Source organism: Cyclopterus lumpus, chromosome 14 (genome assembly GCF_009769545.1).
Source record: "Cyclopterus lumpus isolate fCycLum1 chromosome 14, fCycLum1.pri, whole genome shotgun sequence".
Taxonomy (NCBI): domain Eukaryota; kingdom Metazoa; phylum Chordata; class Actinopteri; order Perciformes; family Cyclopteridae; genus Cyclopterus; species Cyclopterus lumpus.
The window spans coordinates 18433287-18449006 of NC_046979.1; the positions used below are offsets into that span (position 1 = coordinate 18433287).

The window sequence follows — 15720 nt, forward strand, 5'->3', positions numbered from 1 at the left end:
GATATCAGATATCAAACTATGTGGGGTAACTTTGTGTGAACTATTCCTCAAACACAACACATGTCTCTGGTTTCTCCTGCACAAACAAAACAAAAGTATTCTGCACACAGGTTTTATTTCAAAATAATTTATTTGCATATAATTGGAATGAAGACAGGTTGATACATCTGTGATGGCACTGGTCAGTTTCCATATAGAAACATTCAGTCTATACAGAAACCACTCTTTCAAACCTGGACAAAATGGATAAATATATTAGTAAATAAATATATTAGTGACATGTCACTATATTGAAATGTTCTATTATATATAAAATACAACACTATTTCATTTCTGTTTTGTTTGTTTTTTGTTCTCGTTTTGTACACAAAATATCCAAAATATACTGACATATCCCTTAAAGTTCTGGAGGGATTTGTTTGTACTCATAGAAAAAGGCAGTTCCAGCTCATTATTCTTGGAAAACATAACAAAACAAACACAAAAAAACAACACAAAGAGAAAGATCTTGAACAGGATGAAATCGCATCAGAAATTCTGGTTCTGGGCTTAAAAATAAAAATAAATCAATACTATATGTTTTATGTAGTTCTTGTTTTATTATAAAACCAGCTCAAGCCAAAGTGCTGCTTGAAATTCAGTCATTTCCATCTCAGTCTCTGAGAATGTTTGGGTGCGAACAATAAGACACGGAAACACTGATACTTTAGCGTCGCTGACACATTCAAAGTGAGGTATTAGTACAACGGGACTGCAGTGGAAAATGTCTGCATGATTGTCCAAAATATTGATTATTTGCACATTAATTCTGGCATATGCTGTCTCTCGTCATCAAAAGCATATTTCATTCTGAGATTTAAGGAAAGGCTTGCAGCAGGAAAAAATAAAAAAGGAAAGGCACAACATATACTATAATAAATTCACTGTGTTCAAGATGTTGCCTCTTTGGTTCGACAGGTAAGAGCTTAGTGTTGGGAGGTTCCTTATTTAGGATTATGAGCAGTTTTGAATTAATAAGGCACGTGTGAGGCTTTAGTAAGTGCTACTGGTTACATCGCGATACCCATGAGCTATTTGTCTGCTATTGAACTGTACTGAAGTGGGACTGCTGAGAAGAAAGATATCCTTTTCACATTTTCACTGTGCCTTTAAGGGAAAGTCCACGCTAGAACAGAACTCCTCAGTTCACTGCGTCTGTGTCTCCTTGGGGAGAAACACACTTTCTGTCCGTCAGTGGCCAAACAGAAGGAGAGGGCATAAACCTTAATTCTGTTGTTTATAGTTTTGACGGATGGTTCAACACCACAAAATGATTCATCTGAATGGAGAAAAAGAAAATCTTCAAAATACTGTATCAGATTTCTGATTTAAGGTGGATCTTCCTTCAAAGCCGCAAAAGCAGGGATTAGCAATGCCACGACAAAGGATTATTACTTTTTTTTACCGATTCCGGTATCATTACTGTAACTAAAATGAATTCTTCCCATTTTTCCAGTGTTTGATTGTTCCCGACACATTTCTCAGGCTCCGCCCACTACAGTTTGGAATCATGGGAAAAGCACATGAAACTGGTGCTGCTTGGGACTGTAAGGTCTACCCAGCATGGCTTAACTCCAGTTATAGAATCAGAAAGTCACTTTATCTTTTCTCTGTTTCTCGAGCTTTAGTTGCTGGAAGACAACTGGAGAGCATATCCGTTTCAGTGGATAATACAACGTTGTGATGAATGAGGCATTCAGGGAGCAGAGGGTCCTTCTGATGAGGCCCGTTCCCTCTGCACTGATCGCAGGGGTGGGGGGTGGGTGGGGGGGGGGGTCACTGAGGTCAAACACATGACGTAACCACTGGCAAGAGAAATGATGAGAACAAGACAACAGCTCGTAATGACGACGACATAATTCAGTCAAACCGGTTCATTATGAAAGGTTAAAAGAAAAAAAATATGTATATAATAATCACGGACCGCAAAAAAACGAGACAGAAAATGATCCAAACACGTAAAACAAACAAGTTGAAAACAGCTGCCATTGTTGAAATAATGAAAACAAGGCCCACGCAAGGCTCAGCAACCTCAGCCAACGCTCGCCGCTCGAGGGGCTGAGCGTCAAACCTTTCTCTCCATCTGGGCAGGTCGGACTGCCAGGAGCATAAACCTTTTCTGTTGAGTTATTGGGAGCTACATGGCTGTGACCAAAAAAACAAAAAAACAAACAAACAAACAAAAACATCACTACAGCAGTACCTTTAAAGACCCCCCTGTGTGAGGCATGTTAAGAAATCTGAGCTGAGGTAGGCTGGAGAGAAGAGCTTCTCTCAGCTGAGACGGGACTCAGCGGAGGAAGACGAAGTGAAAGTAAGTACCTCTAAAATATTATCAAGTTGTGCTGCGACAGAGTGAGCGATGCAGAGATGGAGTCTCACTTCATGAGGGCTCGACACACACACGAAACGAGGATCGTTCGTTGTTGTCACTAAGGAGCAGGGGAACTTGGGATATCATGTCGGTGACGAATACTCTTCCTATAGCTGATGAGAAACAGAAGAAACACTCCCCCCCCTGACGTGGCGAGTCGTTTCCCCAGCAACTCACAAACATTAAAATCATTCAATATATTTTCATATACAACATCATGAAGGGTTCGGTTTAAAAATCTTTTTCAGCATTATTACAAATTTCAATCTAACTCCGCTGACGGAGCATCTCAGCATGTGAGCTGTGGATCCCGGTGGATCCCGGTGGATCCCTGGGGGAAGCTGGGAATCGACTGATCGAAAGGCGTTGCTGGTGGAATTAAGTGGAAGGCGCGATAGCCAATGAGGGAGGCTTGTCCATTCTGGCTCCTGTGTAGCAGCGTGATAACGGGGATGCAACGAGTTCTCACACACCAGACTCCTCTTCTGATCCTGTGGACACAAACACAGCTCAGGTCATCTTCAGAATATCGTAAAAAAAAAGAAATACATGTTGTGCAGGTCTAAAAGGATCATTCCAGCTATGTTCTCCATGTTTCCTATTGGCAATAAAAACACTCTACTTACCAAATGAATGGCTGAGGTCAGACGCAAGCAGTCAGATGAACACACAGATTGTAAACAAACACCAGGGTTAGCCAAAACGATCTGATTGACCAAACAAAGGTGAATAAACTGTCCATTGTGAACATCCAACACATACTGATGATCTTTTTGACCTTCTGCACTTGCCGTATCTACCAGTAGCTGTTATGAGGGACATTTCAGGTGCGCTCTCTTTTAGTTTAACCTCCAAACAAATCTGTCTTGTTTACCTGTCAGGTCATCTGACTGCTGGCGTTTCTTGCATTCCAACAACTTACCAATTATTTTGCAGAGAACAACACACAACCAATAGATAATAATGATGGCCTAAACTTTGAAGATAATAACCCCAAATGATCCTGTCGGTCTAAAGGGCTGGTCATGTTATAAACAAGTGAGACACCCACCCTGATTGTGGTGCAATGTTTGGCAGTACAAACAAATGTCTGTGTTGTGGTCAGTAGCAGGGCTGTGGTGGAACCTGCAGGGTGGTCTGTCCATAGAGGTCCCAGGCCCCAAGAGCTGAGGCTCTGAGCGGGCCTGCTGCACCCGCTTTTGCCACACAACATGGGCCCCGGCATAGCAAGGCCAGTCCTCCATACCTCCAGAGTCCAGAATAAGGGGCACGGGGAGCATTGCAGGGTGCAAATCAGGAGGCGAGCAGCAGAAGCCCGGACCCTGACCATAGTGGATGTGGATGCTACGGTCATCCTGCAGATCGAGGCTCTGGTGGAAGCGAACAGAGGGGCCATCAAGCACACAGCCGCCCACTCGCCCGAGAGGAGCGGGAGGGTGTCCGTGTCCCTGGTGGCAGCAGTGGGGTTGAAGCTGTAAAGGGATTGAGGACACCCTTACAGGAGGTACCGTAGGGCTGCTGGGGTCATGGTCCTGGCACTCTGTCCCAGGACTGGGCCGATCTGTGGGGTCTGGCTTTGGGCACTGGCATGGGCTGTGCTTAGGAGGGCAGACAGGCGAGTCTCTTTCTAGGACAAGAGCAGCAGGTGCAGCAGCAGCAGCAGCAGCAGCAGCAGCAGCAGCAGCGGCCCCCTGCTCCTCGTCCGAGCCTCTGCTCGGGCCCTGGCTGTGTTCCCCCTCCTCATAGTGGTGGTGTCTGTGGCGGTGGTAGTGGATGTGACTGAACACAGTTTGCGGCTGCTCTTCGGGGCAACCGGCTTTGTTCACCACGGAATCCAGAGACCTGGGCCGAGCCTGGGCGCATGCCTCCAGGCTGCTCCTGCGGGGGGCGTGCCCAGAACCCGGCCCGTAATACACAAATGGATCGTAGTCACTGCTCAGAGAGCTACGGAAGGTGGACCAGCTGCCATAAACACCCTGCAGGGACACGTCGGTACAGTTGAGAACGGAGTCGCTGGAGGAGCCGTGGCAGGGCCCCGAGCTGGAGTCACTCGCAGGCCCGTCGGCCAAGTATCCGCTGCGTTCTGTGTGGTAGCTGCCGTCGGAGCAGCTGGCGTTGTCCTGCCTGCCGTGGGCCGGCGCCCCGCGGGCCTGTGGCGCGACGGAGGCGGCGTGGTGCAGCCGTGAGCTGGACGCACTGCGCTGGGCCGGACAGGACGAGCGGTAGTTTTGGCAGGACCGGCGGGGGGTGTAGTGGTGCGTGGACGTCCTGCAGTTACCTCCGATCCTGTGGGGCCTCCCGGGACCCTCTGCAGGAAGATGGTACCCACAGCCAAGCGGCCTGCTGGCGAGGAAATGTAGTGTTTGGGGATCCACGGCGGAAGGGCCAGTGTAGTGGCCGAGCGAGGGATAAGGTCCGGAGGGTCCCCGAGGATAGTGGGGCCTCATCGAGAAGGGGATGGCATGCTGGGGGAAGGGGTGGTTGCGCGGGTTGCTGTAAGACTGAGGGTGCAGGAAACCCTGGCTTTGCTCTGGACTCTGCTGGAGTCTGTTCCTCTGGGGCTGCCGCTCCGTCCCTGTGAAGCACAGCAGCAGTCAGAATACACTAAATACTGCAGCTAACACTCAATAAGCACTGGTAATAGCAGATTAAAAAAAGAATTCAGAGATATGTATTATTTTTTTATACATCAAATCTACATCTTAGCAATTGACTAAAATTCTTCTGTGTGCAACATTGTTGCAATTTTGTCCTCTTTACCAATATTTGACTGAAAATATGCTTTTCCTCACCCATGATGTTGTGCATGCAGAGGGGACAGGTGCGGTGTTGAAGCAGCCAGGGGTCGACGCAGTCTTTGTGGAACTCATGAGCACAGGAGATGATCCTCAAATGCTTGGGGATGAAAGTGAGACAGAGACAGATTTGATGATAAACAGCTGACAAAGGATCGTTAAATCTACAGATATATATATATATATATATATATATATATATATATATATATATATATATATATATATCTCTCTTCTTACCTGCCCGTCCTGGAAGTCCTCCAGGCAGATGGCACAGACGGGGCTGGAGTTGGAGCTGCTGGCTGACCCCCAGGCCGCTCGGTGGCGCTGGGAGCTCGAGCAGCCCTGGGAGCTGTAGGTTGCGGTCTCGAGTCGACTGATGGCCTGCATGGTCTGCTGATGGACAGAGTCCTGCACGCACATGAAGCGAGGGTTAGGAAAAATCTTGAAAAAGTGTAAATAAAAATCTCCAACTGAGTTGTGGATCACTCACCCAGGTCCTGTTGGACTTGCACTTGTAGCGGAAAGCAAAGATGAGGACGATGGTCAGAATAGCGAGGACGATGGTGAGCAGGATACCCACATCATAATGTGGCTGAAAAGAAGATGGACAGAGAGCAAGATGTTTATATTATTTTCTTAAACTTAAAGAAACATCCAGTCCAAATCAACACTTTCTCAGCTAACGTGATGGGCCATTCTTAAGACTTCCTAGAGAGAGAGAGAGAGAGAGGTGTGTGTGTGTACGGGTTTCGGTGCTTACCCATCTGGGCTGCTCCACCATGATCTCGATACGAACTTTGGCCTCCTCGTTCTTGTTGACCAGACCCATCAACTCCTCGGCGACCTCCGCCTCCACCAGCACGACTGGACTCGGCAGGGAGTCCATTTCTCGCAGCTGCGTGTGCGTGCGTGTCGTACAAAAAACAAAAGCAGGGAGAGAAAGACACAGAGACACAAGTGTGAAATTTCCGCTGCCCTGCATAGTCTTGTAGATTAATGCAGCCGCAGCTGTGTCCGTGCACTCACCTCAGCAGCAGCGTTGGCGTCATCACTGACATCAAAGATAACCGCCTGAGCTCCTTTGTCCAACGCCATGCGGGCCTGAAGGAGATGACACGGGAGAGGGGACGGTCAAACACGAAACATTCAGACAGCGAGGACATTTTCAGGGGATTCTTATACCATCTATATGATGAGGATAATGGCGAGAAAGTACATATTCAGTAGGAAAGCTCATCATCCATGCAGCAGACAGTTCATGTGAATACAGCAGACCATGCACTGCCTCAACCCATCACTAGGTGGCAGTCATGCACTGAGCCTCAGACCCCACGGCACAAAGCACAGCTCCACTTGCCACTTTTCCACCTGACTCTGGAGGCCAAACATTACATTACATTTCATTTAGCTGACGCTTTTATCCAAAGCACACCGTATGGGGAGCAATTCAGGGTTAAGTGTTTTGCTCAAGGACTCAGCGAATAGGGCCTTGAGCGGGGATTGAACCGCCGATCCTCTGATTGAAAGACAGACCTGCTAACTACTGACCCACAGTAGCCAAACACTGACCCCGAAAAAGCAGTAAGCAGGAATCTGAAGGCCACAGCGCCAATCTGCCGCCCGACTGGACCTTTTCTAAAGTTGGAGAGTGAAGCCGGAAGAAATAGTGCGGGACTATTAGACCGAGTGAAAAGAATCAAATGCCCCCGACATGCAAACGGGGACGCTGTGTATTCAAACTGGACTCTGAGCGCTTTCATTCACCATGTCATGTTACAGTGTGTTGTTTTGAAACTAAACTTTAAATAAAGATACTGTGAACATGGATCATGTTGTTTGATTCTTCTGTGACTGAAATCAGCGGCCTGCTGTTGCCTGAACTAATGCCATGAGAGCGGTGAGAGTGAACCAATGGCTTTTTCACGAGAATGACAGACGGGACAATGCGGCCACAGGTGGAGCAATGGTGAACGGTGAATCATATCCAAACAATGGTACAGGTGTTCAGCGGAATGGTTCAATAGTCTCAGTAACATAGCACTTAGCTAAGGTTAGCCGCCACAAGCTACTGGTCGTACCTGACCAAGACTGAGGGCCGAACTCACAAAGACTGCGGCCGCTGATGGCACCACGAATTGTGCATCATGTGCAACTGCTGTCTGGCCCCCGTCTCGAGGTCTGATTTACAAAAGATATTGTGCCAATGATATCGTGGCACGAACACGCCGATAGAGCCTTGAATTGTGCGCGTGGCCTCCACTGTCAAACCTGCTCTGTGTAGGTTTTCTCTGTAAAAAAAAAAATAAAGAAGAAGAAAAAAAGAAGCCCCCCCTAGAAAGGCTTTCTGGAGCATCACAAGAAGCCAGTGAGAAAAGAAAATCGCAGCCTTTTCATCAATACCTCATCACATGCTCTCAAGCGTCTGGCATCTGCCAACGCGTAATGAGGAGGAGACGCCTCATTAAGTTTAAAGTTTAAAACACCTAATCACCCGGGTCAGACACAACACTCAACAGGGATTTCAGAGCCTACTGGGCAGGGAGGAGCACACACACACACACACACACACACACACACACACGCACATGCACGTGCACACACACACGTGCATGCGCACACACGGAGAAACTTCGTTGGTTTACGCAGAATGTCAGAAGTGTACCCCTCCTACACCTCAAAGGACATTGCAGATCATGACTTGGAAAGCAGCTAAATGGCCATCTGTGTGTGTGTGTGTGTGTGTGTGTGTGTGTGTGTGTTTGCGCACAACGCAGCCCGCAGTCTAGAGTTAACAACGTTGTCCCACAGAAACGCTGGTGGCCGTAGTATTTACGGTCAGAGGGAGGTCAAATAAAAAATTAACATATCCCCTTTGATCTGGTTTACAGCTGTGGTTCCACAGCCTTTCCCCCGTTTCATCAGAACAGTAATTGTAGTACGTGCATGGGCCTAAATGGGGTGCGGTCACGTAGGAGGAAAAAAAAGAAGAGAAAATAAAAATGCTAGATCTGTGACATGTGGGGAAGTTGCTTTACCTGGGGTTCAAAAGTTCCCCTATGCGGCACTATAAGTCCATATGTCCTGTAATCGTGGTGATCTTGTGGTCCAGCACGCACGCACGCACACACACACACAAACACACACACAAGCAGTTCCAAATAGTTTCCTATAGTCCAAGAACATATCATAACATACTTCTCCAATGACTGCTGCTGTGGTCGTATTATATCACAGGATTAGGAGCAGTGACACCACAGTGTGCTCGCCAAGCCACACTCCACTGTGGAGCTACGGACCCCGGAAGAGATCTCGTTTCATGACTATTGGAGGATATATTTAACCTTTAATGGCGCAGGGAAAAGCTGTGACGCAAACAAGGCAAGTTCAAAAGGAGGGTTTCAACATCTCCATCAGGGTTTAGTTACGGTCGGAACGGAACAGACATCGCTGTGGTTCGGTAAACAACCGTGGATTCAACGCTCTTTGGCATTTGAGTAAACACTAACAATTGCGGCATCGGAAATGGCCGCAGGGGTATACAGCGGAGGACGTCATCACTGGAAGAGCTAACAAACAATAACGCTGTGGCCACAGGAGTCTGCTTTTGGCGCTGATTGGATTTCGACAGAGGGCGGGGGGAAGTCTCGCTGCGACCTGGGAAACAGAGTGTAAATACTCCAGACGAGGCCGGTGAGGAGCAGCGGGGAGAGCTGTCCGCATCAGCGAGCCGTCGCAATACATAAACACACCTGGAGGACACAGAGCCAGAAGGAGGCACTGGGAGGTCACACGGGTACAAGTGCAGGTACGCATTCAGCACTGACCACCTTCACGTTTGCGTATCTGTATCTTACAGATGCATTTGAATTTGAACATCCCCAACTTTGGCGCCTTCCTGTATACAAGAAGATACACTCTCCATAGTCTATATTTCATGCAACACGGACACCATACTAATTCTCACAGTATACTTCTGTTGCAGTAACTCTCTACAAGAGATTCATGTAATTTGTCATTTCTTACAAAAAAATGGAATAAATGCACATGCCATGGGGCACATGAGTGCCAATGACAATGACATTTTAAGACGGAGCCCAAAGCATTTAATGCTTGCTTTTTCCCTGTTTTCCAAGACTTTTGTGAAGCTGTATCACTCTCAACTGTAACATTTTCACTTCTTTGCGGTTGTGACCAGCTTCTCTGTTATGTAACAGCATTTTTATTTTATTTTTTAATCCTTGATTTCTTTTCCCATCATTTGTACGTAATGTTTTTATTGTTGAAGTTGATTTCAATGTAAATTCTATCATGCTGGACATTGTGTTTACGGTGTGTTTAGTTCGACGTGTTAGAATGCTAACATTTTGCACTCATTTGATTGACCCCTTTGATCCATTAATCAGCGCTTACGTTTTTTCCAGAAGTTGACACTACATTTTTTTAGGGGGATGGTCCCCGGGCATCCCTTGCGGGCCCCCATTGCTTCCATTAGCCCCACACTACCCACATTCAAATGAATGGGCGGACGCCTGATTTGGTGTGGATGCACCAAACTTTCACCAACATTATTATTATGAAAAAAATAATAAACAAAAAATAACTTGAAAGCTGAATACAATGCTTTGACTTATCAAAAAGTGACATTCAATTGTAACACAATGAAGTTTACAGAAGCAAGTGATTCATCAGCATTTTAAAAATGATGTCCACCGATGTCGCCATGATACCGTTATCGGGACTTCTTTTGGCCACGATAATCTTGTGAAAATCCAATATTGTGACCGGTTCACGCAACAATCTCCAGAATCTGTGCTCCACCTCCACTACGAGCAGCACTTGGCTGACGGCAGTATTAACCACAGCTCATCTTGTATAAACACCAGATCAAGCCAGTGAGCAGGCCCCTCCCCCCCAGCATCGGGTGGCCCGCTGGCTGGCCAGCCAGCGCTGTGTGTTTACATCCCTGGCGAAGTGCCGTCCGTGAGCCGGGCCTGGCATCACAGTGTGTTCTGACTTCAGGGTCGCGCGCCAAGGTTTTTCCGTTGCCTGACAAGATCGCTTTTGCCTGTTAACGTCTCAGTGTTTGTCACGGGGTCTAATGTGGTGCGGATGGCACCGCCAGGGGCCGAATCAAGCCAGAGGGCAAATCCCCCTTCATCCGCAGCCAGTTTCCAATGTAACGGAAGAGAAAAGGGAGGGGGCAATAATGACAATATTACACACACATAGACACATTCAGTCTGGCCATGGGGAAACATCTGCTATATTAGTTGAACATCTATGATTACAGAACTATATTCAGAGTTCAAGTGTGACCCAGTAGCTTCTAACCTCTGACTTTTGACAGCAGATTTTATTTGAATCTGTGCATTAAAGGGGGAGTAAAGACACACTTTTCATATCTGTCTCAGGAAGTCATTTATTCTCATAATGAGCCATCCATTTATCTTTTTCTTCTTCATGTTGCAATGCCAATGGAGTGAGATAATTTGACTTGTTCCAGAAGTTTCAGGGATTTCCAATAAATGAGTTTTGGCAAAAAAATACAAAGCAATGCAGGACAGGACAGAGGACTAGTAACAACTGCATTTACACTCTTTGAAAATTAATCTGGACTCAGATGAAATAGTTTCTCTCAGTTGAGAAGCCAAAAATTGTTTTATTTAGTTTTATTTACTGTGATTATGCTTAGACAGACATTTTCATGAACGCAACCAGCAAGTATGGCATTTTACACTCAAGCTAAGTTAATTAGTGAGCATGGTTGTCCTCGTGTTCCAGTTGATTACACATCGCCACACACTCCGTAACCCACCGCCGTAAACCTGCCTTAAAAACACGCCACCAGACTCCATTTAACTCAATCTAACGTGTCTTTTTCTCAGCGTGACTATCGTTCACTGCAGGGGTAAATTACACCATGGAATAATATGTGTGGGAATAAGGAGTGAGAGTGAAAGGGGTAGAGAGAAAAAAGAGAAGAGAAGGGCGGGAGATGAGAGGAGTGAGGCGAGCAGGCTGTGGTGCCGCTGCATTAAAGTGTCTAATGACAGAGTGCAGAGCTCCGACCTGCAGGTCTGAGGCCGACTCCCTGCTCTGTCATTTCTCCTGACTGGCCCGGCACACTGGAACCATTACCGACGCACTGGGACGTCGCTGCGTCTGAGTGGATGTTATGGAGATACCGGGACGGTTTGGTTTGTCACATGACGTCAAAATCCTCTGTGGCAGACTGTTGACGATGACAGTCCTGCAACATGCTGATGGAGGTCGTGTCTTCAACTAAGTTCACCGTGTCGGACCATTGAACAGTTGATACTTAACACAAAACCCAAAGTACAGCTGAGGCTGATGGGAATGTTTTACAGATAGTTGGATGCAAAGTAAGAGAATTGCTAAAGTCAGTTGGTTCATGAATGTCCGTTCACAATTTTAAATGGCGATTCATCCAATGGCGACTTTGGACCAAAGTGGTGGACGATTTGACCGATAGATGAATAGGCGCTAGCACAACGAATACGACCAATCACTGCACAGCATGAGCCAAGAGAATTGGTTTAACTGAATTATTTCAGATAATTAGTAGACTATACATCTTGAATGCACCGGGCAATATTACAAGTTCTCCTAGTGACAATACATTCCTTCTACTTCTTCTCTCCCGGTGCGCTGTCAATGTTGAAATGCACACCTTTGTTTTCAATATTGTTTAACTTGCTTTAAAGCGGAATATTTAAGTCTAATTGTGTGTGAATAACTGTTCTATGTGTGTGTGTGCGTGCTGTGTGATTGCCGGGTGCTCGCCACTGGCTGAGCGGCAGTTGAGTTGGTTTTGAGGAGGGAAGGGTGTGGCCCTGCTGGGTATCCATTACTCACAGGGGTACTTTGATGTGGGGCTGCTGGAGGGGGAGTATGAAGAGGAGAGGGAGGGGGGGGGGGGGGCCGGGTGGGCATGTCAGGGCAGGTGAGCAGATTCTACGCTCTCAGGAAAAGTATTGAGCCCGAAGGGGTGGGTCTGAATCACACACACACTCCTCCTCCTCCTCCTCCCATTCATTCTGACACACACACACACGCACATGCACACGCACAAAATCCAGAACCTGGGTTGGCCACACTCCTCGAGGAGCAAGAAAGACACTGGAAAAAGTTATGAATCCGATCTGCCGGTCTGGAGGTTAAAGAGGTCAAGAGAACAAACAGTATTAAAGCTCAGCCCGCCCGCCCTCTTCCTCCTATCTGCCCCCCTCCTCCCCCCGTTTGGCAGGGCCCCGCTACACCGTAACACACATTTGAAAGGCGAAGCGCAGGGTGACAGAGAGAGACCGGCGTCATCTGATACACTGTCACCTGCTAAACACGTCCCCCGAAACATCAAAGAGCCGGGCAGCGGGAGAGATGAGACTGATGTGGCTGCCAGTGACAGCCCTGATGATGGAGCCCAGAGGCTCGACTCGTTGCACACACACACACACACACACACACACACACACACACACACACACACACACACACACACGCCACCACCTGACCTCCCGTTTCGGTCCTTGAACCCCAGCCCGCCTGATGCCCGGGCACGGGGAGGTTTAACTGCCAGTAAACATGTCGAGGAGGAGAAGATGCTGTGCCACTCATTAAAAGGAATACTTTGACATTTGAGGACATAAACTTATTCACTTTCTTGGTGAGTGTAAAAGGAATAAGATCACATCTGTCTGCTACATATGTAGCAAGAGCCAGGAAATGGTTGGCTTAGCTTAGCACGAAGGCTGAAAACAGAGGGAAACGAGTAGCGTGGAGCTGTCAAAAGAAAAAAAAGAAAGAATCTGTTGACCTGCATCTCACCAGTGTGAAAACGACACTGTATATACTGTATAGTTTTTATCTTTTTTTTTTTTTAAAACACTCTCTAAACAGCCTGTGTAATTATGTGAAATACTTCTGAAATGAATTACAGCTTCAACTATCAAGATACTTCCATCACAAGATTTTTTGAGTGTAACAACTATAATTAAGTAAACCACCTAAGTTACCGGGCCAGGAAAAAAGATGTAAAGAGGTAGAGTTAGAGCTCTGGACTCAAACCCGCCAAACCGCACCTCTGACACTCTCTTCTCACTTCTCCAAATGTCTAGGGAGAAACTGCCCGATCCCACAGAAGAGCCACTATCTCTTTATTGTTTGTATTGCACCCAATCAAGAGATTCAGCTCGGAATAGTGGAAGAAGACACCCTGTTTTGTAGGCTTGGTATCGGTATGTCGATACATTCCTATGGCAGTGATGAGAGCATAACTAGAGGAGAGAGAGAAAGTGTCCTGCATAATTTCTCTCAGTCTGTGGCCGGGCCGTGGCGTTTTCTTTTCTTCTTTCTCTTTAGCGACGGGCGGCAACACAGAGACTCGAGGGAAGCCAATTAAAGGGCCTTTCCTGGCCTTTTAAGAGGCAGATAATGTTCTTGTTTTCATAAAGCATCCTGTTATTTAATCAGGCCTGTAAGTGAGAGCCTGACAACCCTCCTACAGCGTCAAGCAGCCTCCCTCCTCTCCTTCCCTCCCATCATTCCTGCCCTGAGCCCTCCATCTCATTCAACAGCTCTTGTAAGCCTCCAGGAATTCATTCTTGGAACGGGCCGTGCAGTAAGTCTTTCTACAGTACACACACACACACACACACACACACACACACACACACACACACACACACACACACACACACACACACACACACACACACACACACACACACACACACACACACACACACACACACACACACACACACACACACACACAAACCTAGAAAGAACTAAATACAGTATTTGTGTTAGATTTCACAAATACTGTGCATTACATTCTGACTGTAGATTACTGAGTAATCACATGACTGTAATAATATAGCAATACCCTTGTGTAGAAAGTAAAAATGTCATTTCATTTCATCTATTGTTGACACTTCTTTGAGCTTTGTTTAACATCGTGTTGTGACTAATTACTATGGCTGCCAAATCATGGTGGTATGAAAAGTGCACTACATCCTTATATAAATGTAGTGGAGAGTAAGTAAAAGAAAGCAACAAATGGAAATAGCTTAAAATTGTATTTAAGATATCAAGTTCTTTCAGTCGGCTCAGTGGATATCTGATCTTTGGGAGAGTCACTTCACCTCGTATTTATATTACTACATTTCAGTAAAAACTAGACTAATTTGTCTAGGACCATGCAGCTCTGTGAGGCCGTGCAACTGTGGTGCTTTGAGATGATAAATATAAAGATTTCTGGAGGATAGTTCAGCAAAAATCAAAGTGATTATCCTGAGGGGGATGAATATCTGGACCAAATCCATGTGTTGTGCTGACTCACAACCACAAATGTGCACCTCATGATGGCTCAAGAGAAAAGCGTCATGGGATAATAAGTGTCTGTCAGAAGAATAATGACAAACTATCAAATAGTCATTGAAATATTTGAGTGGTGTGACCAACCGCAACATCCCAAGAGCCTCAAAGCTAGCGTGGATAAACCTTTACACAACACCAAAAAGGGGTTGGTGGGGAAGTACAGCTCTGTATAGAGTTTGACTTGCTTTTTTGTTGTTATCTGTCCTCGAAAAACACTTTTTCCATGAGATGTGGGTCGATGTATCTAAATAAAAAACAATCTTATGAATAAATATGCTTGATGGCTGCAGGGCATTTACCCCATACAAATCAGAGTCTAAATAGTCTCATTGTATCCCACTGCATTACATACTGTAGAGCCTCACTGTTTGCCCTGTGAATCTCTTTCGTCAAACCCCTGTTAAAAGCCAAAGCACAGGGGTGGGGGTACTTGGCACTAACCTACCCGAGTTAAACAGGTTCATACTGCAACAGGAACTCGCTCCCTCCGCCTGCAGTGTGGGACTCACAAGACCTGTTTGCCGGTTTGCTCTGAACTCTGGGGGACGCTTGGTGCTCGCCTGCTTGCCTGGGGAAGTAGTTATTGGTAACACAAACCTGTCTACTTTCCACTTCACTTTCACCAGCAGCGCGCCCTTGCCCAAGCCTGAGGCAGGCCAAAAAAAGAAGAAAGATCGTAAAAGAGTCAGAGATGAAGACAGAGAGAAAAGTGAGAACGTGGAGGGACACGGGGAGATGTCTTATTTTTTTCTCTCTCTCTCCCTTTTCTTTCTTTTTTTTATGGGAATGTTTCTCTTAATCTCATAAAGGCAGCGTGAAAACCTCCATCTGTTTGCCGAGCGGTTCAAAAGAGACTCCACATGCCTCCGCTTGCTGCTATATAAAAACAACATTCTAATGCAGATCTTAAAGAGGGCAGCGGCTCAGCATACACAATGAGAACTGGGACGTGCCAGACGCGCCGATGGAGGACGGGAGGGTGGGAAGAGAATTAGGTAGGCAAACAAGGGGGATATCTGTGAGTGGCAGAGAGGGACTGGCGACAACAAAAAGGGAGGAGAGAGAGAGAGAGAGAGAGAGAGTCAAATCAAAGCAACTACATTTTCCTGT

The 15720-nt window shown here is 46.5% G+C and overlaps 1 protein-coding gene across 1 annotated transcript in view; it reads right to left on the reverse strand.

The window, feature by feature from the left end:
- Positions 1-1837: 1837 nt before the first annotated feature.
- Positions 1838-15720, reverse strand: part of LOC117742675 (E3 ubiquitin-protein ligase RNF43) — a 66458-nt gene continuing 52575 nt past the window's right edge. The window contains exons 3-9 of the mRNA XM_034550243.1: positions 6238-6312; positions 5972-6106; positions 5702-5803; positions 5449-5619; positions 5206-5308; positions 3465-4988; positions 1838-2904 (exon numbers count right to left, since the gene is read on the reverse strand). Of these exons, the coding sequence (XP_034406134.1) occupies positions 2879-2904; positions 3465-4988; positions 5206-5308; positions 5449-5619; positions 5702-5803; positions 5972-6106; positions 6238-6312 (2136 nt within the window). The 3' untranslated portion in view covers positions 1838-2878. The remainder of the gene's footprint in view (positions 2905-3464; positions 4989-5205; positions 5309-5448; positions 5620-5701; positions 5804-5971; positions 6107-6237; positions 6313-15720) is intronic.